General features: G+C 37.8%; 2 protein-coding genes across 3 annotated transcripts in view; one reads left to right on the plus strand and one right to left on the minus strand.

Moving 5' to 3' along the window:
- Positions 1-1,909, plus strand: part of LOC117983156 (trypsin delta-like) — a 13,515-nt gene extending 11,606 nt beyond the window's left edge. Inside the window, exon 7 of the mRNA XM_069499177.1 lies at positions 519-1,909. Within this exon, the coding sequence (XP_069355278.1) occupies positions 519-695 (177 nt within the window). The 3' untranslated portion in view covers positions 696-1,909. The remainder of the gene's footprint in view (positions 1-518) is intronic.
- Positions 1,789-24,998, minus strand: LOC117983069 (beta-1,4-glucuronyltransferase 1). Of its 2 annotated transcripts, none has more exons than XM_034969531.2 (6): positions 24,746-24,998; positions 24,003-24,144; positions 22,794-23,023; positions 21,885-22,562; positions 21,239-21,395; positions 1,789-4,383 (listed from the first exon to the last, which is right to left on the minus strand). In XM_034969531.2, the coding sequence occupies exons 2-6, from the start codon at positions 24,027-24,029 to the stop codon at positions 4,162-4,164; spliced, it is 1,314 nt and encodes a 437-aa protein (XP_034825422.1). In that variant the 5' UTR covers positions 24,030-24,144; positions 24,746-24,998; the 3' UTR covers positions 1,789-4,161. The 2 variants fall into 2 exon arrangements, with proteins under 2 accessions (XP_034825422.1, XP_069355401.1); XM_069499300.1 differs by lacking the exon at positions 1,789-4,383 and adding an exon at positions 11,532-11,769.
- Between the last annotated feature and the right edge of the window lie 367 nt (positions 24,999-25,365).

Consider the following 25,365-nt stretch of genomic DNA (forward strand, 5'->3'; position numbering starts at 1 on the left):
TTCATGATTCTTTCTTATAGCAGATATTCGGGGAAAAATCTGAAAAACGTGAATTTGTGGTTACATCACACAAAAAAATTAAATTGTGGTCATGAACTAATAATTAGTATTTTCAATTTTCGAAGTAAGATAACTATATCAAGTGGGGTATCATATTATCATATTTGTAGTATAACATAGTACCTACCTACTTAAGTATTATATTATAAGCATTACGGTGCTTGTGGTACTTAAAGTTAAAATTTTCGGTCGCATAGGTAACAGGTAACCCGTACGTAGTCGAAATTTCACGGACACAAATAAAGCGATTTTCCTCCTCGTTTGTAATTTGAACCGTTAGGATATGAAACGCCCTTCCAGCTTAACTTTTCCCCTACACTTGTAATAGAGGTACCATCAAGTTAACAGTGAATAGGCATCTTCTAGGCAAACGCGCTCCGTCTTAGGCTGCACCATTTGCCAGTCTGATTGCAGCCAAACGCTAGTCTATTTATGTAAAGGTTTTTTTTATTTCCCAGGGTGACAGCGGAGGTCCAATAGTGAGCGAGGGCGTGCTCATAGGCGTGGTGTCATGGGGTCTCGGCTGCGCGCGCGGCAACTTCCCCGGCGTGTACTCGCGCCTCGCCTATCCTGTCATCTGGGACTGGGTGCACGCGCACATCGCGCGCGGGCACGACGCTGACACCACACTGTGACCACTGGCCTTGTAGCTAATAACACTTTGCCTAAAATTAATAATTTATCAATCTGTAATCTGTCGATACGTTACATAAGCAACGTTGTTATTTGTTGACATTTATATGATCTTTTTCATCTCACTCGCTCGGAAAGAATCCTTTTGCCCTTAGAAATCTGAGTGGAAAGTGGTAATTTTGCTCGCTAGCGTGTGCAAAGTACCTACGAGTTAATATTCAAACGTGATGAACTGTGGTCTATAGGTATAAGTCTCGCAAATTGCTAATGCGCGTAGCATTTTAGGAAAGTCAGCAAGCACTAGATAAAGTTTCGAGCTGATGGTATATTTTTATTTCGGCTGACGTCAAAATGACGTCATTTCGATGTTAATAAGACATGGTTCCAGCGCAATAGCAATTTGCGGGACCTACACCTACTTAATTTAAATCTTTCTATTAAAAATACCACGTGATAATGAAACTTTCAGAAACGCGGTTCGTCCAATTGATCCTTTTAAAGTGGATTTAATAATAATAATAATGTTATTTATTTCGGGCAAATTGTACCCATATTATTACAGAGGATTTGTGGCATTTGACTGCATTTAACACAATTTGACAAATACGATGTATTTTTTAATAAAACAAATAAAACTGCTTCTAAAATCTAAACCCTTCTTATTTACGGAAAGCTACGTTACTAGATCGAGACGGGTAGATTATGTTATTGCGTAAACGCGTCACGCAAATGTCACATGACGTCATAGCAACGCTCGAGCCTTTGAATTCCTCGCTACGCTCAGGATTCAATACAAACTCTCGCGACAAAATAATAACTTTGCAGCCTTGCATAACAAAATAACTATTTATCAACAGGTTACACAATTACACATAGATTATTATTTCGCCTTTATTGCTGAAAGCTTCAATGAGTTACCTACTCTGAGCTTTCTTGTCAGGTTCTTGTGATGTTCTTAGACTTATAGCTTTAAGTTAGTCAAAAGATACACTCGTACCACTACCAGTACAATAAAACTCTTGAATAGCATTTTTTGTATTTATATACACAATTTTTATTTTTATTCTTGTTTTTCTACAACAAATATTTTGTGCTTTTACAATACCTACATAAAGTATATTCTTAATATTATATTCTATTTCTAACGTTGGTATTTAATCTAGTTAGTTAGGTACTTCAATATAAGTAATACTGTAAATATTCAACAATAAATAATTTATAATACTTGTAGAATTATTGTAATCATAAATCACCTATGTATTTTAATTATTAAATCTAAATTAATAACTATTAGGAACACAATAGCAAATAAATTAGAATTAATTTTATGTACAACATCGAAAGTAAAAAGAACTGCTTTCTTTATCAGATATCATAACTAAAGACATGTGTTGATATGAGTAATCATTCGCGCAAAAGTCCGTGAACCACCCGTGACACGGGAAATAATACTTATAGTCCGCGACAGGTCGAGATGCTATTCGGGGTATGAAGCGGGGGGACGCCCCGCACACCCGCACGTTACCCGCTCTCGCCCGCAGCAGGTTAGCGCGGGGGCTGTGTGCAGTGCGGGTACTATACATCAAACGTAGTATAAGATTTTACGTCTCACCAAACGTTGCTAGAATTCGAGAATCGAAACACAATAACATCAAAGTAAAATGGACTTAAACTACCTTGAATTTAAGTCAAAAATTCAATGCCACTGATTTTAATTTCGCAACCTTTCCGCTTGGAGCGCTGGCTGTAGATGTGTAGACAAACTTGAGCTTTAAAACAAGGCAGTTTAAATCCAGTTTACTATAACGCGGAAGTGTTTCGATTCTCGAATTCTAGCAACGTTTGGTGAGACGTAAAATCTTATACTACGGGTACTGAATGTGAACAGCTCAAACTACTGGACGGAACGGGCTGAAATTTGGTATACAGATAGCTAATATTACGTAGACATCCGCTAAGAAAGGATTTTTGAAAACTATCGCCCCCTTAGGGGTGGAAAGAATGGGAGTTTGTGTAAAGTCCACGCGGACGAAGTTGCGGGCATAAGCTAGTTAAGTAATAAACCAAAAATTATGTACAATTTCTTAATACTTAGTAGAGATTCTTATAAATATTTACATAAAACTTAAACTATTTACATTCAGCTTGCAACCTAGATAAATACTGTGCGCGGATAAAATTTGAACTCTCAACAAAAATTTAAACAATTTCTTGCGCACCAAAACTTAACTAACCTACAAAACAAATCCACAGAGGAAAGTCAGGTGGAAGACGATAGTCATAATAATAAATTGTCAATCTCATTCACAGCTGCACTTTCCACAAACTTCTAGAACTATACCTACTGCGTAAAACTAGTTCACTAGAATCAGCGTCAAATGTCATTCAATTCGGGAAAATGAATGAAATGCGTCGGTATACAACACATTGCATGACATAAGGCGTCAATTAACACTGGAGTACACAGTCAAGATAGGGGCTTCTTGGGAGACCATTCAGGCGACATTTACTCATAATATTCAACCTTTACTGTTATTAATTTTGATCGTTATTTTGCTACAGGATCATATTATTATAGCCAGGAAACTGACTCTCTGAAAATTAAATACATGATCTCGAGAAGCCGATTTCATACAAACTTACCTACCTATGGATCTTCACTTAATAGGATCTACCGTGTTCTTACTACTTATACATACATAGATATATGTACGTACATTGTTAACTAAATGATGCCCGCGACTTTGTCTGTGAAGGGAGACTGATTTTTTGGGATAAAAAGTAGCCTGTATCCATAGAGATACCTAGATTATATTATGTATCCGTTTCCGTGATGCGAGCTATCTCTTTACCCAATTTCGGCAAATCGGTAACGAATGAGCCGTGAAAAGTTAGCAGAGAAACAGACAAACTCACTTCCGCATTCATAGCATGTATTAGGTTTCGTCACACGAGTATGATTATTTTATACTTATCAGTACCCAGTGGCGTGCAGGTCATAGAGGCATAAAAGCTCTGCTTACCCTAGTTGAAATGGCTCAATGGTCATTTTTCATCATGACAGCCTCTAAATAGGTAACCTAACTGACTAATGCCTACCCTAGCTTGGAACCCTATGCACGCCACTGTCAGTACACTTATTATAAATGCAAAAGTGTGTTTGTTTGTTGGTTTGTCCTTCAATCACGTCGCAATGGTGCAACTGATTTTTTGCATGGGTATAGATAAAGACCTGGAGAGTGACATAGGCTACTTTTTATCCCGGAAAATCAGAGAGTTCGCACGGGATTTTTGAAAAACCTAATTCCACGCGAGAGAAGTCGCGGGCATCAGCTAGTGATTAAAAACGCTAACTGCAGTGAACGAGTTTTGTTCACACAAAAAAGTAACTCTCAAGGCTCAGAAAAATTGTAGAAGTATAGAAAAGGTTATTAGAAGGCCGGCCAGCTTAGCGCGGCCTTGCGAGGCCTATGTCTTCTTGGCCTGCTGGGGTCTTCTTAACAGATGGAGGGGGTCCCTCCTATACCTCGCGTAAAGCTCTCTCTTGAAGGTTTCGAAGTGCTTTCTATTCTTCTCGTTCTGCTTCTCCCGCCAGAGAGGGCGGGTGCGTCGGGCCTGGAGGCCCCAGTGGATGGTGAAGATTGGTGACAGGACCTTGAACTGGTACCCGATGAGGAACATCTCGTATACCTGGAGAAGATGAACCTGGTCAGTAAGTTAGACAACTTAGGCGTAACGCATACCGGCAGAGTGAAGTGGAGTTGAAGCGTAGCGAATGATAACAACTGAAACTAAGCTTTATTTACTTTGGCATAATAGAAACATCATCATCATTCACAACAACTACAACAACAACCCATCGTCGGCTCACTACTGAGTACGGGTTTCCTCTCAGAATGAGTAGGTAAGTTCACCACGCTAGCCCAGTGCGGATCGGCAGACTTCACACACCTTTGAGAACATTATGAAGAACTCTCAGCACAGACCACCACCTATAGACGCCTGATAGCCGGACACCCCCGATCGCCAAGCTTAGGCAGTTGCTTAGCATAAAAGTCGGCCCACGTCCGTTCGGTACCCTCATTCCGCACATTGTCTTCATTACGTGACTTTTGAGTCCACCACAACAAAGCATTCTAATCTGTCCCCCGCCAACATTTTACGATTTTGTTTTCATGCAAAACCTTGCAAACTCCTAATGTTGAATTCTCTGTGTACTCTCAGGCATGCAGGAGGTAAAAGCGGTGATAGCATAGTGGTTAAGACGTCGGCCTCCTAGCCGGAGGGTTAGGGGTTCGATCCCGGGCACGCACCTCTAACTTTTCGGGGCTATGAGTGTTTGAACTTTGAAGCAATCAAGTATCACTGGCTTCAACAATGAAGGAAAATATCGTGAGGAAACCTGTTTATTAAAGCAGCGTCAGAGTGAGTATCCTTTGAGGCTGAGATCTATAGACGTTCTTTGACTTCGCTCAAACTTAAGATAGGTACAATTCATACAACCGTCTCATTTTAAACTCTTAAGTCGAAGTACCTACTTAAGTACTTTTTGTACCTACTTAGATCTCAGCCTGATGTTTCTCAATGTTTTATTTTATCATACCAATTTAAACCCAATGCTAAAGGATTTAATGCTGAGTTTAAGTTGTTATCAGAAAGACTTCACTGCGCTCCAAAGGTATGCACCGGCTCTTACAGGCGCCCATGAGACAATATTTTTACTAACAGTTTTGGACAGTCACTGCTGTGATTGACGGATAACCTACCATATAATTATTATCTAATGCGATGACGGATGTTCGCATGACAAAATATCCTACCTGCCTAAACTATCCTGGATAGTTATTATCTGATCCTCCATTGGTCGAAATTGACTGATGAGGATCCGTCTAAAGAATAATAATGCCAACTTAGGTGCTTAGGAAATTATCTTCTTAGGTTAGCTGTTAGGTACCTACTTAGGCATCTATCATCTTTATTTCAGGAATATCCCTCAAGGTTAGTTAAAATAAAGTTGAAAATAATTACTTAGATATTTGAACTTAAATATTGTTCAGTTTTTCGGGCCAGTGCATTTCCATTTACAATATTTATTTATATGAGATTCTACAGCTATGCGAAACAACATTCTCAATTCTAATATAAATACCTAATTCAGTTGATGAAGTACCTACTTAAAACAAAATTGAGACAAGTGGGTTGGGCACGATTGAGTTGGTACTTTATACCTATCACAGATTTATCATAAGAGAACATTCTCGGGGCAATAAAGAAAACAACATTATTACGTAAAGTTTATTTTTAAAAGTAACAAAAAATAAATAAACACAGTCGATAAACGGGGCAGACGCGCGCAACCCAAATATTTGTTCCCTATTTATATCACAGACGCTATCGCATTGAAATCAACCTTGTTGCATTGACATAAACGCTATATTGGTTTGGGCACAGTTTAGCTACCGTACAGTTCAGCACAACCAACATACAGGCCATACATCAGAGGACAGAGTAGGATTTTATATTATAATTTTATAAAACACAATTTAAAAAAATTATCATTAAAAATTTTGCAACGTCTCTCAGGGTGAGATAGAGCACACTCTGACTTAGCTTAGACTTATGACAGAGTTAAAACGAGACAGAGCTATATCTCTCACATAAATCTGTCTCGTTTTAACTCAATGTTAAGTTTGAGCAAAGTCAAAATCCGCTCTATAATAGATCTCAGCCTAAGTCCCAAACTCCCAACACGTAGAAGTCGCGGTACAAAATAAATGTTGTAGTAAAAATGAGGCACGAAACGCATTTTCTGTGCAATTTAGATGCGTTTTTTCAGATTTAAATTTAGAGTACTTACGAGCCGAAAAAATTTTGTGTAGATAATATGTTAAGATTTTAGATTCGCGAGTGTGTGGTGCCGCTAAATTAGGGAAGTAGGTACTGTGTCCATGACTTGAAATTGATGACAATTGAATACCTACCACAAACCGATTCCCCGCAAGATCTCCCTTGATTATACATGTCTAACACCGAATTTCCCTGTCCCTGTGAAAAGGGTCCCCGAATGGGTCCGAAACCAGTCGGGCTAACGTCGACTAAACACGTGAGTAAAGCCGGGTGTGAGGTGAGACATGTGTAATGGAAATCAATCACGATAGTTTAAACGCTAAAATCTCGCTTGATGTTTGGTTCTGAACTGTATGATCGCTAGGCTGTTAGATTTAGACTCCAGTCATTTGCGTGACCCAGTCTCTGAGTGCTGCCACGTTGCTGAACACGGTGGGCGACAGCGGCAGCGCGCAGCCTCGCGCGAACGACACGATGCCGAACGCCGTGCCTCTGAACACGGCCGGCCCTCCCGAGTCGCCCTACAAACAAGTGAAAATAATATAAAAATATGTATAAATTTTTAATCCTATATCTTTTCTTTACATAGTATAGAATAAAGTCGTTTCCCGCTGTCTGTATGTATGAACGCGTAGATCTTTTAAACTACGCAATGGATTTTAATGCGGTTTTCACCAATAGATAGAGTGATTCAAGAGGAAGGTTTATAGGTATAGTTTAAGTTTCAAAAAATTAGAGATCCCTAGGAAAATTGAAATCTCAATGACACCATATTAGTATCTACACTGCACCCAAGTGAAGCCGGGGCGGGTCGCTAGTTAATTATAAGAGGCACCCACACCGCGGTTAATTTTTTATACAGCAAAGTGTAAGTGGGTAGATAATAATATAATGATCGATCACAGAAAGTTCTTCTCTAAATATATTACTGCGGTGTGTCACTATAAAAATAAAAGTTACACACAATCAATGTAAAAGAATCCGCGTGATAATGTTATATCCAAAACTCTGGCAATTTTGCCCCTACTAATGTATTCTGTGCCCCTATGTGAAGTGGGGCAATATCGCCAGAAAAATTATAAATGCTTATTTTTCTATAACATTTTTGTGGGTAATATTATTATGTTATTATCTAGCACTAAACTTTAACAAAAATCAATAGGTAGGTTATAGAACTAGTCTCTAGGTACCTACCTGACAGGAAGAAACTCCGCCTATAAGGAAATGTCCACCGCAGAACATATTCGACGTGAGCGAGTCTCCATAGGAAAGTCTACACAGCCAATGTGGCACCACTGGCACGTTAGCCTCCATCAGATTTCGGGGGATACGACGTCCTCCTGGCTAAGGGGAAACCATAGAGAAAGTAAAAACAAAAGTTACAACGCACAAATTAAAAAATATTCTTAGGAAATCAGCAACAAAATTTAAGCGAGACGAAGTTTTATTTTAACCAAATTTTAATGTTACTAGGTCTTGATCGTCTAGCACTCTACTAACAAAGCCCTGCTGTTACACGGATCAGCATTTTTGTGCGTTACCGAGTAAAAATGGATAAGGGATATGGATTTAATAATAAGTAATAAAAAATATCTTATTATTTTATGTTGGCACACCTAAAAGTCAGTAATCGGGAATTGAATTATCATTTTATCAGACAACAAAGTCCCACAATATTATGTTAGTAACCAACTTATCCTAACCATAACCCTTCCGAGTCAGCCCACATCCACCTTAGACTGCATACTGTGACGTTGTAAATTTTGAACTACTAATTAGCGTTTCGCTTTTAATAAAAATTTATTTTGTTCAAAGTATGTTGGTGCCACCTAGCATCAAGGTGCAGAACTACGCGTGGGTCGATGTTCAGAGTTCATTCGAGCCACAATAGATGGCGTTTGCTTCGTTGTCAATTGTCGTAAAAATAAAACAAAATAATTAAATAAAACCATAATATCATTTGTTTATTGTTAAGTCATTAACAAAACGGTTCTTATAATATATCCTTAGGTTCCGCAAATATTCAAAAATGAATTGGCTTCATGATCAAACTAACTGAGAGCGGCCACACTCGGGTTGCGTCTGGCAACACCGATAGGTGAGATTTAGAATTTTCCTGGAGTCAACATGTGAAGACGAATTTTTTTTCGTTCCAGGAAAATCTCATTCTTTTTCGCCCATGGCTTCGCCTGGGAAAATACAATAGTTATAAAATTTTAGTCATCCTAACGTATTTCAATGTTTCATCAATTATGGTGAGTGAAAAATCAAGTAATGTGGATTCGACAAAATGGCGCCCGAACGTTTTTTTATATAGTTATTTCAGTATATTTTGAGAAATTTTGTGAATTTTATGAAATGTACTCCGCTGATTGTACAATTTTCTAAATGTCACTTTAAACTACCAGCATTCACTTAAACTTAACATGTTTTGTGTGTGAAGTAGCTTTTATCATAACCTTAACACAGCTCTAAACAAAATTTCAACAAAATAATGAAGTATCAAGTCACTGAAAAAAAAATTGTTCATAACTTCATACTTGAACTTAATGTAATCTCTGAATATAGTTTATATATTTAGTTTCACAAGTTGTAACTCTTAGTATTTATAAATGTATGTGTGTAACTAGTTAACGGCACATAGCGTTTCAAAACTTTAATTATACTAAGTTACCGGAAATTTCAAACATAAGATGTACTTACTATTGAAAGCAATAACCAACAACAACTCAGTTAAGCAATGTTTATTACTAAACTGAAGGCAAACATTCACTTATACACCTCCAAGGTAAGTCAAATAACATAATTGAACGGCATAAGCACCATTTATAATGTGTTAATTAAATAAGAAAAAACCAATGTTGGACTATACTCAGAAAATTACTTAACCTATCAGACAAAATTTCTAACTATTAGTTATTATTTAGTTAGTTAACCATAAAAAAAAACAGCTTAGAGCTCTTTGCAATGTGTCACCACTTCTAATAAAGCGCCTGTACCAAAAACTGCACAGGAGGTAAAGATTTTCCTAGGCACTTGTTCTTGGTACAGGCGCTTTATTAGGAATTTTTCAACCATCGCTGCACCACTCAATAGACTTTTGCCCAGTTTCATTCACTTTTGAAGGACGAATTGTGTTATGACTGCTGTAGCCGCTTTTGTGAAAGATAACCACAGGTCCTGGGACGAAAACCTGTACAAGGTCCAGTTCGCCATAAACAGTGCGGTTAATGAATCCACTGGATTCTCCCCGTTCTTCCTTGTCCACGCTAAAGAACCCTGTCTTTACTACTGAGCTTTTATTTTGAAACAATTTTATGAATTTAAAGTGTCATTGTCTATTCCATGCCAATGGCATCTTAAATTTAAAACATAGATTTTATGTACTATCTACCTAAGGCATTCTAATGTATCTAAATTAAGTCTTGGCATTAAGCTAGAATAACTAAGCATTATTAGCCATCACTATGTATTAAGCGACCCCGGTAAAAGTTACATTAAAAACAATTTTGCCTAACATCTAGCAAATTTCATTTATAACACCTCATATACATTACAAGGGAGTCGACGGCTAGCTTCTATTCTTTACTAGGTAGATAGATCAAGTAAAGTAAATTTTTTTTTTCCTCTAATCTTCGTAAGGTGGTAGATTATTCCGTATCCGGGTATATTTCTATTCCGCCCAATTTACCACCCTTACAATACCACCAGGTGTAGTAAGTTAGCCCACGCAGTCAAGGGCTAACTTGTAGTCGAATATAATTAAATAACATTATTACGGTTAGAAAAATCAGCTTTACCTACAAGAAAATTATTTGCACAGATTAAAATAAAAATTAAAAAACTAACAGCAGTCAAACCCCATCCAGTAACAGTCAGTCTCACAAGTGGCACCGCTTGCCGTGAATTCGGCAACCGGATTGGTTGTACCGCCGGTCCAAACACCAGTGGATTTGTTAGACGAAGTGCCGCTATGTCATGATCGAACTGGGGCTGTCCGTATTGAGGGTGTACAGAGACTCCGGACACGCTGACGATATTGCCCCCTCGGTCTCGTCGCGTACTGCCCACTCGTATGCGGATGGCATCAGGAACTGCACTGCATAAGATCATTTCAATACCAAAATTATTTTACCTTTCAAAAAATTGTTTCATTGTGAAACACTAATGCCAGGGACATTTATTTTTATTTATTTTATTTAAAGGTCAGGTCAAAAATAGTAGGTCAGTGCCTACCAAATGCCTACCAAAACAAACAATGGCAAAAAATAATCACAAAGTTAAGCAACATAAGACAAGCCTTGATAATTTTGATTAAAAAATAAAATTAGATTTCTTTTTAGTTACGAAATTACTGAATTAAAAACATTCGTAAAATAATAACTTAAAAACGCTTAAAGTAAAAATGTGAGGAGGGGCAATATGGACAGATCCAAATATACCCTAAGAGCTGACAAGTTTGCCCTACTTTTACATAATAATTATGTCGTATGAAGACCGACCCCAAAAAATATTATTATGGAACTATATTAACTCTTGTATACATAATATATTCGGTAATAAATTAAATTATTTTTCAATTTTTAGTGTTTGTGTATCGAAGTCGGTTTTTATTTTTTTTTTGTAAAAAATTTGTATTTTACAATTTTTAGTGGCCCCATGGAATTATGCTATGACTGGTTAAAAATCTACTGTTTACTAAGCTATTACACTGATCGCGAGCAATTTACTCTTATCCGTTGAGGAGTTCCAGTATCTATCTTCGAAGATGTTCAACAGATCTTCACCAAATTTAAATGGGACCAACTTTGAAGTATACCCTTTCAAAAAAAAAAGAATGTTCAAAATCGGTCCAGGCGTCTTCGAGTAATCGGGGAACATACATAAAAAAAAAAAAAAAAAAGATTCCGACGAATTGAGAACCTCCTCCTTTTTTTGAAGTCGGTTAAAAAAGGCCTTAAAATATTAGGAAACATTGTACATACTTTTGCACGCAATGCGCTGCTGTAAGAATGTAGTCCCTGCTGATAATAAAGCCTCCACAGAAAGAGTTCCCATTAATCACCATGGACACTTGATAAGGATGCCTCGTCACTGAACTAGGCCTTCCTCCTATAATCTGTCCACTAAGCTCTGGACAGACCGCTGTAAGTTCAACATCCTGTAACTCATCTTCTGACGCTGTGTCCTGTGCATCTTCAGTGTTCCCGTCTGCTGTTTCTTGGAGATCTAAAAATTGAATGGCGAGTCGATTTCTTATTTGAATATTTTGTTGTTATAATAAGATAAGTGTAAAAGCTAACTAGATCAAAGTAAATCAAATATAATAATACAATTTTAAACCAAATGTTAGACAATATTTTATGAAGTAAGTCCCGCAAATTGCTAATATATGCATGGCCGCCATTTTAGTGACGTCAGCACTGGACTGAAGTTTCGAGCTGATGGTATATTTTTGTTTTAGATTACGTCAAAATGACGATATTTTGATGTTAATGAGACATGGTTCCAGCGGAATAGCAATTCGCGGGACTTATAGCGCAACCCATAAAATATGACAGAGAGTGCAATGTACTGTGTGACGTAATGGAATTAGATCATGAGTTAGGTCGGTGATGCAAATTATGTGCATACAAAATAGTCTAGAATCTTAAACATGAAACGTTTGCCGCTCTTCATAAAATGTTCTTTGCGAGAAAATACAGTAGTTGTGTAGTTGGAGATTTCAAACGGCTCCCGACTTATATTATGGGCAAAATCACTCTCTTTACAATAGCCAAAAGGTATACGGTTATGCTAATTGCTACTTTGCAGCTTTTTTATATTATCCACATCACAAACATTTATGTGTGAAGTCAGTGGGAGCTTTCAAGCCATTTCTGTTGAATGTCATCATTTGAATAGGGAATACTTACTTTACTATGCTAATTTATACTCAAACAAATTTAATTAAAATAGCACTTGTTGATTAAAAATCGGCACATTGTATTTTAATATCTATATGGCATCTACAAAACATAAGCATAAGACAGATAATAATATGATTAGTGAAACAATTAGAGGCAAACACGCTCCAACCTAGATCTCATCTCTGTTATTTTTGTTGAGTATAAGCCTTAGCTAATCTCGCAATAAAAAAGACAGAAAATTAAAGGCAAGCATAAAGTAAAAAAAACATGACAAAATTCACATACTCACCACCAATGGATACGAGGCAAAGAAGTAGCCATAGAAGCGGCCAAGCCATCGTGGATCGGGTAGCAAACAAGCAAATAGCAAGCAGGAGCCGAGGCGACTGAACAGAGGTCCCAAACTGAAGTAAAGCCTAACACTTGACCGCAATTGGAAATTTTGCACGCTGCACCGCTGCCACGGTCACGACCTTCCGTTTTCGGGGTTTCAAGACTTTCATACTTTAATTATTATTGTCGTTTGATAACAGTTCGATACGAAAATATTTGAACAAGACATAATCGCATTAAAAATACCGTTGTATAACTATGTTAGTAAAATGATCGTCTACGCTCAGTTATATCATCTACATATTACAATAGATACAGATTTAGACGGAGATAGCAGATTTGTAGAGCTGTCGTTGAGACCGACAAAACGTCACATAGGTATGAGTGGCAGAGACGACGCTCTACAAAGCCGAAATGTCATTCTAATGGCCGATTACATTTCTTTCTGCCGGGTAGGTATTATAGTTTATTACGTAAGGGAAGGGATAATGATTCGAAACAAAAGTAGATGAATTACCTAGTAGATTCATTACAACTCAAGAAGTTTCAAAAATACTGTACCAACTTAAGATGTTAAAAATATCGATTGGTTAATAATACCGACTGATGAATTATTAAGAAATACACGCAAAAAGTCTTATATTTAAGCTTTAAATAGCTTTTATTCAGATTAAACTTAAATAAATTAGACAAATAAATGAAAAAGAATCAACATAGGCTCAGAAAACTTTAACACTTTAATATCAATAAGCTTTACATGTATTTTCTCAAAAACCGGATACACTGTTTGTGTCTAATCATTATCCATCAACAAATGTATCGTTTCATCCTGTAATAGTTAGCAGTCGGTTCGTCAATGAATCAATATGCACGCGGTGCGGCTTGTCTCAAATGATCAGTGTTTGGCGTCATTGCCCGTCGTCATTATTGACGCAACGTTTCACACGCTCCTTCAGAAATAGATGTTACGCTGGTCCCACCAGCTGTTGGCTATTATACTCGTACGTTAACTACGAAAACTTTTGCCCTTAGATCACGCACTAAAATAAATTGAAAAAAAGTCTAGAAGTCCGTCAACAACATAGTAATTAATAATCTGATCTATCAACGCCCAGCTCAAACTACTGGACGTATCGGGCTGAAATTTGGCATGCTGATAGCTATTATCACGTAGACATCCGCTAAGGAAGGATTTTTGAAAATTCAACCCCCAAGGGGGTGAAATAGATTAATTAGCCTTTAATTTCTTTTTACATTATTAAATAATTTATTTTGTCAATAAAAATTTATATTTCACAAATTAAACGAACTAAATCTAAATCTATAAAAGGATTGACTGACTGACTGATCTATCAACGCACGTCTGAAACTACTGGACGGATCGGGCTTAAATTTGGCATGCAGATAGTTATTATGATGTATGCTTCCGCTAAGAAAGGATTTTTGAAAATTATACCCCGGGTTTGAAATTTGTGTAGTCCACGCGGACAAAGTAACGAGCATAAGCTAGTTGATAATAAGTTTAAAATTACTTTTCTTGGTAAAATCATTACAGACTCAGGAAACGAGAAGAAATGAAGAATGGCGTAAGTAGGAAAGACAAATGAGGAAGTTTTCACCAATTATTTCGGTAAAGGGAAAACGTCCGGCTTAAATTCATTAGGACCTTAATTATTTGAATCTTTTGAGCAATCCGCCTCAGGACGAAATTGAAAATAAAAGAAATGAAGATTAGCTTAGTTAGCGCTTTAAACATCCAATCAGCTCTAACGAGCGAATATTTCGAAAGATTTCCTGCGAAACGGTAAATTTGTGCTGGACAGATTGGCACAAAATCGTCATTTTATTATTTTTAGTATCAGTTCTTCCGTCCACGGGCGGCTGAAAATAATTATATCGCTTGCAACATTCCTCGCTTTATGAGATTTCTAATCTTTGGTCTCTTTTGAAACAGTCTGGAAATGTTCAATTCTAAATGAATTCAAAACATCGCCGAAGTATTTTTGTCGGTTGTTGTCATTTGAATTGTAACATTACTGCATTATAAATGCTCCAACACCAAAATCTTTTCAGACGTAGTATTTAAATAAATTCCTGCAAATAATTTTGAAACTACCATTACATAAGTTAAAACTCGCACCGGAAGACGCAGAGTTGGCAAACCCCCCACTAGGTGGACGGACGACATCAGACGAGTGGCAGGAAGCCGCTGGATGGCGGCGCAAAACCGTGGCGTGTGGATGTCCCTACTAGAGACCTACGTGTATGTCCAGCAGTGGACATTTGTCGGTTGATGATGATGATGATGATGATGAAGAAGTTTAAACAACGTATTCATAGTTTAAATTAATTTCACAAACATTGATTTCGAAGAAATGTATAACAGTGAAGTAAAATTAAATTACAGTAAGTAAGTACAATGTACATACACGGAAATCGAAATTACTAGAAATCAGAAAAGTATAGAACCTCATTAATTTAAAATGGTCTTAAAAAGGAAGTGATAAACTCCTAAAATTAAAATTAATTCAGAATACATCAATCGAATGACTATTAATAATTCTCCGAAGAGGCACTATTTATTATTCTTGATCAAAATCGTCTTTGTCGAGATTTCAAAATTTCAAGGTGTCGGAAGACACAATGAATCGGAAGAAGCTATTTACTCGTAAAGATGAGATAACCGAATAAACGATTGTTGCCGGGCATTCAATTAATTAGGTCTTGACTCTTGAGATGAAATTGAGAACTGGCGTATCGTATAATGTAGCCGATGATTCAACGGCCTTCACCCGTCACCGAACCGTGAAGACCAGCTGTTATGAGATACCTACTAGCTGATGCCCGCGACTTCGTCCGCGTGGATTTAGGCTTTTAAAAATACCGTGGGAACTCTTTGATTTCCCGGGATAAAAAGTAACCTATGTCCCTCTCCAGGTCTTTAACTATACCCATGCAAAAAATCAGGACGATCCTTTGCTCCATTGCGACGTGAAGGACAAACCTACAAACCAATAAACCAACAAACAAACACACTTTCACATTAATTATAATATGGGTACTGATGGATTAAAGTCGACAAACAATTTTTGAAGAGTATTCAGTGGCCCATAATGCTTGGTGGAGAATCCAGTTCGCATACTCAGCACAACGGCATAGTGGCATACCGATTACTGGCCGTATCGCATTTCAGAAACATTCCCGTTCGCGACCGAGCTATTTCTGTCGTAGTCGCCACGCGTAGGCACACGACACATGCTAACTGCTAACAACTGTTTACATAAGACCAAATTGACTTGGGTGGTCAGAATAATGATCACCTACTAGGGGACCTAATGCCTTCTTTTTAAGAGGCATAAAAGGGTGTTATAAATTTGGCGGAATCGAGATGGTTTTTGGATACGTTTGCTAAAAATCTGTTATGTCTGAGGAATAACTACCAGCCATTGATTTATATATAATATTACTTCGTATGGACAGGCCTATTGAACAAACAAAATAGGACCGACTCAGTGGTGCTTTAGCACCAATGCAACCCCAGTGACGTCTGGATTTCAAACGGGCCGTTCATTGTCTAAGAGGTGGCGCTGATTTATTTGGTTCCAAAACTGTGAAAAATTTTGTTCGCTTGACCATATCTTGTCATTTTTATCGATGCTACCAATGATGCTACCAGCAATTTTTTGAGCTGGTGTCCCTATACCAGCTGAGAAGCCACCACCGGTCTCCCTTTGACAGTAATACAATTTACCTTCTAAAGTACACTACCTAATTGACCGTTATAACACTGCAATCATAAATTCGATACTGTAACCAAGTCAATTATTAGGTACATGTTTTGTGCTTGGGCTCATTGTTTTTGGTTTTGACTCTGATGAATACCTAATGATTAAAATCCGATGTTAAAAATGAAAAACAGTGGGTAAAAGATATTTTCGACAGTGATCCTCGGGGTGATTACGTAAAACGATGCAGTAGCGACAGCAACGTGATAGCAGTAGCAAAGTTCTTTTGCAGTCTCTCTTCTTCTCTATTTTGCTTTGTGGCTATTACTGTCTCTCTCTAGCCGGACGTTTGACAGCAATGATCGCGAGATACGTGATCACCCCGCCGGACCTTGATCATTATTGGAAAAGTGTGATGATGAATCACATTGGGGCCGATTTTCTTGTACACAATCTCTAAACTAAACTAAATTAACAGGCCTAAATCTAGTGCCATCCTTTTCCGCAAGCAACATTATGAAAGGGTTAGCAATAGATTTAGGCGTGACATTTTAGTTTAGTTTAGAGATTGTGTACAATGGAATTAGCCACAATGGCCCCGATTCTCTAGTCTCTCTCTAAACTAAATTTAGAGTATCTGCATCCTTTTCTTTTTACTAATGCTAAAAAAGGAACGGAACATGACTTTCACATTTAAAGACTCTAAATTTTAGTGCACAATACAAATTTAAACAGTAGGTTCGCGAGTGCGTGCTAAAATCACGGGTTTTACCATCTAAAAATTAAATTTAGAAATGTCAAACTGCTTCTGTCCTTTTCATATTACAATAGTAAGAAGAGGGCGCGAATACTCTAAAATTAGGTTGTGCTTAGAATCGGTGCCAATGGGGCCGATTCTCTAGTACACAATCTCTAAACTAAACTAAATTAACAGGTCTAAATCTAGTGATTTCCTTTTCCGCAAGCAACATTATGAAAGGGATAGCAATAGATTTAGACGTGATATTTTAGTTTAGTTTAGAAATTGTGTACAAAGGAATTAGCCACACTGTCATGTTTAATTATTATTTAAACTAAATTATATGTAAGTTGTATCAATAAAATGCACAACAAACTTTAACTTAATAAGCATATTTTGTCTTATCATCATAGCTCTTACGCAAACAAGCAAACAGAAAACGGCGTTAGTTATGAAGCGTACCATCGCGATAGAGCCGACACTTGCCAAGAGACGAGCGTTTGGCACGCGTCCATGATGGGCTACAAGACGTCTTGAAGTCATGTTGTAAATCCGTGCCACTCACCAACATACTGTTGTTTTCTGTAATTGGCTATTACTTACTGAGGAATTGGGAAATTTATGGTTCTCTGATTTAATCAGTAGGTACCTACCCTTATTATAAATGCGAAAGTGTGTTTGTTTGTTGGTTTATTGGTTTGTCTTTTAATCACGTCGCAAGGGAGCAACCGATTGAGGTGATTTTTTGCATAGGTATAGCTAAACACCTGGAGAGTGACATAGGCTACTTTTTATCCCGGAAAATCAAAGAGATCCCACGGGATTTTTAAAAAACTAAATCCACGAGAACGAATTGGCGGGCATCAGCTAGTGGCATATATTTCAGAAAACTGCAATCAAAAGCTATTTCTATAAAACTTGCAACAAGTTTAAATGCCGAGTTTTAGGAATTTCACATTTAATTTCATTTTAAGGTTCCCTTATAGATCTATGCAGCCCACTGCTGTGCTAGACGTTTTGTACAATTAGGTAGGTACTTAAACGATTCAGTGTTTTTAAAATTATATTACGAGATCTTAAATTAGGTATATTTTGATTTGACCTTAGAATCCTTAAATATTATTGAAGAGAAGAACTGGCATTTATTATTATTTCGACTAGAGAATCGGGGAATTGCTACTTTTAGCTTAAGTACCGACGTAATTAATGGTCTGGGTTTAATGCACTTCGATCAGCTCAATCAAAATGCTTACAAAACTATTTCGAGCTCAACAAAATTTGTTCGTACTTGAAACTGATTCGGAGTAAAACTACGAACTATTAAGCGCTGTATCCGCAATTCCGAAATCCGAAGCCATTTTATCGGAACTGAGAAATTTTAATTTGGCCTTTTTGGGACAATTTATGTGACGGCAATGTCCGATGCCGACGCGGAATGAAACTCATTAATCCGATCGTGTTTCAATATAGTGGCGCCATCTATAAATTTTGGCGTGAGCAATTACGTTCTGTCGTGGCGGACAAAAAGTTTATTTATTGCCCAGATATGCTCCCAATATCTTTTTGTTACGTACGATTGGTCGAGGGCTGTAAATTTTAATATATTGGCGTGGGAGAATTTATACCCGCCTGTTAGCGTTAAAACGTCGAAAAGGGTCTCTCTATAATAGGTGAAGTACCTTCAGCTACTTTATAGGTCTACCTAACATTAACTGAAAATAAAAACCTAGTTGTTTGGTAAAATATTACTTTCTAAACGATAGGGGCAATTTCTTTACAATTTTAGGGACATTATGACAGAAAAAGAAAAGTTTGTATTCATTTTAGGTTTTAAGAACTTGGTAGGTACCTACTACTAGTATTAAATTTAAATTAATTAAATTTTCTATTAAGCACGATAAAATAATAAATACTGTGTAAGGGGCAATATCACCAGAATTGTGGGTCCATTACCCATCCATTCATCACACCCGTCCATTTTTAGTAGCCTTTTGAAAATGTTTTAGAAAATGGAAATCTTGAGATTTTTCATTTCAGTAAAGCAGAGAGCAAAGATACGCGAGTGATATCTGGCCATGAATCTTGTATGCTGCTTGTTATAGGAGCCATAAATCTCTCGGAAGATACGTAGCTTACAGTGCGAGCTGTGTTCGTATCGTTGCGGCGATGCAGCCAAATGAGTGGTTCGAATTTTCTACTACATTCTATCCAGAGATTAGAGAAGTATTCTATCCCATCTGTCACTGGGGCTAATTCCTTTGTACACAATCTCTAAACTAAACTAAAATGGCACGTCTAAATCTATTGCTATCCCTTTCATAATGTTGCTTGCGGAAAAGGAAAGCACTAGATTTAGACCTGTTAATTTAGTTTAGTTTAGAGATTGTGTACTAGAGAATCGGCCCCATTGTTAGTGATATACAAGGAACCACAATCTTAATAGGGTCTTGGACTAGGTATAGTAATAAAATGACGTGATTTTTTGTATAGCGGTATAGTTTATGGGGGCGAGAATTCATTATTGAAGAGAATAATTATTAAAAAAAAACCGGCCAAGTGCGAGTGAGGCTCGCGCAATGAGGGTTCCGTACTACAGCCGTATTTTTTCGACATTTTGCACGATAATTCAAAAACTATGATGCATAAAAATAAATAAAAATCTGTTTTAGAATGTACAGGTGAAGACCTTTCATATGATACCCCACTTGATATAGTCACTCACTTCGAAAGTTGAAAATACTAATTATTTGTTCATGAACACAATTTTTTTTTGTGTGATCTAACCCTAAATTCGCGGTTTTCAGATTTTTCCCCAAATCTCAGCTATAAGATCTACCTACCTGCCAAATTTCATGATTCTAGGTCAACGGGAAGTACCCTGTAGGTTTCTTGACAGACAGACAGACAGACAACAAAGTGATCCTATAAGTGTTCCGTTTTTCCTTTTGTGGTACGGAACCCTAAAAACATAATTTTTATTCATTTTTAAAATAATTTATTACTAACGTCACGCAGTACGGGGTTTCAAGACTTTCATACTTTAATTATTGTCATTTGACAACAGGTCGATACGAAAATATTTGAACAAGACATAATCGCATTAAAAATAGCGTTGTATAATACTGTTAGTAAAAAATTATCATCTACGCTCAGTTATATCATCTACATAATATTACAATAGATACAGATTTAGAAGGAGATAGCAGATTTGTCTCTGTCGTTGAGACCGACAAAACGTCACATAGGTATGAGTGACAGAGACAACGCTCTACAAAGCCGACATGTTATTCTAAAGGCCGATGTACGTTATTTTCTGCCGCGTACTGTAGCTATAGTCCCAAAGGAATAAGGTCACCTAACATCAGTCAAACGTAGATACAGTCAACCACTAAATCAGAATTACAAAAAGCTTCTGATTCTCTAACTCAGTGTCTAACACTGAATGATAGCCACCGAGTTCATTTGATATTATTTTATTTTTAATCCATTGAAGAATAACCAATCCATCTAATAAAACCTAGCATAACATTTAACACGTTTAATTAATTATTTGCGCAGGAATTAGCCAACTTCGCGTAACCGCCAAAAAAGTTACGTGCACTGTATACCCGTATATTTTACATTATTAATTTAGTGGGTTACCCATACTGTTAGCTTACTAGTAGACTTAAGTTTGGAAACAAATTAATTGCCTTACCAATAGTAGGATTAAATCCGGCTTGAAGGACCATAATTATTGTTGGAATGATACTTTTCAGTTTCTTCATACATTTACTTCTTCTTGACACGGTAAATTGTCTCATACTATTTGGTTTTAGTAAAGAGTAATAAAACGTAATCGCTGCATGCATTTGTGCAACCAACATCCCAGCGTACTATATTTCAACAATAATAGTCTTCTGCATTGGTACATCTTGTGTTTGCGTTGCCTTGGTACGAAGGAAGCCCAACTCGTGTGTCCAAGCCTTAGGATATCTGTATCTGTTCCTTACCTGAGTGTTCCTCGTGAAGCCATAGCCGAGGAACCGCTCGTCATGAGCTGGCACGGTGTCCGGCGCCACGTAGAAGGGCTCGTACAGGAGTTCGAAGTTAGTCACGTTGTGGCTGATGTGCGTCTCCAGGGTCTCGTTCCCTCCTGATGACTCCCATCTACAGCAGTGATATAAAATGAAGCCTTTACATTTTAAACACATCAAATCAAATGTTTGCCACAACTTATTCTACCGACTGCGCCACTTTAGAGAATTAAAATAACAATGCAGATTTGTTAATTTTATTACGAACTACTTAAATACACTAGATATCCAGTTTTAAGGAATTCTAAAATCGATGGCAAGTACTATCACACTACCGACAGGCGAAGTATTCAGATTCGATGCCGCAATTTATCTGCAGTATATTTTTATAGTGTCGTTTTTATATTATTATTATTATAAATAAGCAAAATCGACAGTTTGCCAGACTTACATCGTTGCTAACCGTTGAATCATAAGTACTAGGTGACTTTACGGTTATTAGCTTTTATGCAACTCCTTTTTACTAATCATGGACTTCAATAATCATACTTTAAATACTATGTAATAATCAGAAAAAGTAATAGTGATGATTATGATTGTTGAGGAACAAGCACAAACTTACCTAGAAAAATTCGAGGCATACTGGTTATAAATAAACACCTTCCTATGAAAAGGTATCGCCAGTTTATTCCTCGACAGTCGCAGCAACTCCGATTTATTGGCTGGGAAGTTTGCCACTCGTTTATCAAGTTCATAAGTTGGAACCACATAAGCACATAGAGGACATTTTGGGGCTTTGGCGAGAAAACTGTCCAGCGCATCCGCCATGCCTGCTGACGGCACTATGTCCACATCTACCAGGAACACATAAGGAGTGTGGCAATTTCTTCTGGCTAAGTTCCGCAAATGATTCTGTGGATATGGATGGCGCGCTCGCCAAGCGACCGTATCAGCTCTACGTTCTCTTAAAGGGAGAGGTGATGCTTTACAATTCCTTGCCCAAATAGGCATGTTTCCATGAACACCAGGTCTTTCCACAGGCGTAGCTACGTGCATAGCCATCCTCGCATAAACTTCTGGTCTACACCGGGATAGCCAAGTCACAAATGCTCGTAACAACCTTAGTTCGTCTCCAGCTACAAAAACAGCCACTGAAATTGGTCCGGACCAATGCGCTGCTATTCTGAGCAGTTCGTGTAGCCTTTCTATGGAACTTTGTGTTGCTAAGCAGACGCGGTGATTGGCTGATATCTCCGCGTACATATCTCCAACTGTTGCGTAGTCGAACATCCTGTATGACCTTGAACAACAAACACTTCATTAGCTTACTCAAATAGATAACCAATCAACAATGACTGCCAAATGAATGAATGGTTTATTTATTAAGATATAGAATAAGGACGCCAAGGAGCCCTAAACCCACCACTTCTGGCCTGATTTCATCCCACTTGCGCCTGGCCATGGAGTCCATAGCAGTGACAGTTGTGGTGTCGTGGGCTCACCTTGGTCTACAACCATCGCTATAACTGACCTGGATCCATCCCAGCGGCCGAGCCTCAGGTCCAGCCTCGCGATGGGGTCGTCGTCCACAGCCGTGACGGGCGCGGTGTCGCAGGGCTCGCAGGTGGGCAGGTCGCCGGGCGGGGTGCTGCTGCGCGGGCAGGCCTGCGGGCTCAGCAGCCACATGTTGGCAGCTGCGTTGTACACCACCAGTGCGACTGCCGCGAGCGTGACCACACTCCACTGGCAACGCCAGCGCCACTAAAACCAACCAACGATATAATTTTTTCCCCCTTTTTGCCATTGGATGGCGTATTTTGTATCGATTTTTCTTCTCAACCCTATAAAAAACTGAGAGGTTTGTGGAGAAAAGTTATGGTAAGTAAAAGGTTCTCTTTGAAAAATATTAAGATTATCGAGAAACCTTACACGAACAGAAAAATATAAAATTATGGAGTGGGACGTATTTTTGTCGAAAACAGGTTTGGTGTCGGTAAGTTTCAAATCTGACTGCGCCAAATAAAGAGGCGCTAGTGATCATGACTCTTTTTTGTTGAATTTTTCTGCCGCTAACTTGTACAACGTCCTTTCCGCGTCCGTTTCTTGCCACTCTTAACTTTACTACCTTTAATAAGGCAAGAATGCATAAGCATCTTTAATCTAAGTGCACCTCAACCTAAGCCTCATTATTGCCTTCCATTTTTTATTTATTTATTAAATTAACTAACGGCTACTTACACTAAAACATTTAAAAAAAAAACTTAATTCTGAAAATATTACTTACTAAATGTAGTCGCCAATTATAAGTTAATACAACATTTACAAACATATTATGTGACTAAATAAAAATACAAACATCAATAAGATTACAGATAATACTTCCTACTCAAGACTTCCAATATGCAAAAATCTTTTCCCGAAACCTATACAAAGAGTCAGAATTAATGTCAATGATAGAGCTGTGGTGGTTAAGAGTTTTACATAATCTTGAGACAGGAGAATTGGCGCCAAGGACAGTTCTACGGTGGACAAAGGACTAATTGAACATCATTGTCCTCAAGCGCGAGCCTATTACGCTTAAAAATGCGAAAGTGTATTTGTTGATTTATCCTTCAATCACGTCGCAACGGAGCAACGGATAGACGTGATTTTTTTGCAGGTTAAAGACCTGGAGAGTGCCATAGGCTTCTTTCCCGGATCCTGGAAAATCATAGAGTACCTAAAAACCCGAAAAACTCACCACTTTGTCACGGCGCATCTTAGCCATTGGGCTTGACAAATCAAGAATCGCATAGCCCGAACACTCTAGTCACGCTGTGTTCCTGGTCATTTTGTACGTTGTCGAGGGTAGATTCAATAAAACACAATTTCTTCTTCCTCTCCTGAAAGATATTCATACTTAATTGAAAAGTTTTTTTATTTTTTATTTAGATACCTACTACTTATACCTTGACTGCAATTTCACCTAGTGGTAAGTGATGATTGCAATCTAAGATGAAAGCGGGCTAACTTGGAAAGGGTATGGCGGTTTTTATTAAACCCATTTGGGTTCTACACGGCATCGTACCGGAAAGCTAAATCGCTTGGCGGCACGGCTTTTGCCGGTAGGGTGGTAACTAGCCACGGCCGAAGCCTCCCACAAGACATCGTTTGTATCTAGCAAGCAGTTTCTCTAGCAGACGGATAACTAGAAATTATACCAATGTACTCTATGAACTAGACCAGCATGCAGATTCGCTAACTCAGTGTCCAACGATGAATGATAGCCACCGAGCTAGCTCATTTGTCATTTATAATAATTAATCCATTGTGGGTTTTTTTACGAAAAACTATTTTCATAATAATATCACTGTGAAGCAGCAATGTATAACTAACCAGTGTCAAATGAGCCTGGGTATCATTGTTGAACACTGAGAGCGAGTCAACCCGCAGACGGCCAACATCGTAGACCGAACGTAGAAGGAGGGTTCCGTAGTTACTTACCGTTTATTCAATATAATAATATTATGTAGACTATTATTTTACGACTTGTTATCACAAAATAATACTGCTCGGTGCACTACACATTACATAGGACTTAACCTCACTAAATATTTACACAATACAATGTCTTTGGCCTTAGAACACAGCTAAGGGTATATCCACACTGTGTATAGATCCTATATTATGGTTTTTGTTATTATTTACTTTGAATGTGTTTTTTGGAAATAATAATGAAAACACGTCAGGGTGGTATTCGGTGTCCTACCGCGCATGTGCGGATCTGTGGCATGCGCAGTGCTTAGCTGATAATGTTATCATTAACTGAAACACGAGAACTCACCAATAGGTATAGTATAATACGTAAAAAAATACTCCTCACGTGCCATTTTAACTTTTTGTGTCAAATTTCATGTCAAAAGTACGATTTTAGTCCTTATTTTAAAGGGGAACCGTACTATTGACATAACAGTGATCCATAGAGTAAAAATGGCGCGTAAGAAGTTATTTTGTACGGACTATACCTAAATATATATAACAAGCTTATGCTCGCGACTTTGTGGACTACACAAACTTCAAACCCCATTTTACCCCCTTAGGGGTTAAAATAGGGTTTGAAGGCC

This window comes from Maniola hyperantus, chromosome 6, assembly GCF_902806685.2.
Source record: "Maniola hyperantus chromosome 6, iAphHyp1.2, whole genome shotgun sequence".
NCBI classification, from domain to species: Eukaryota; Metazoa; Arthropoda; class Insecta; order Lepidoptera; family Nymphalidae; genus Maniola; species Maniola hyperantus.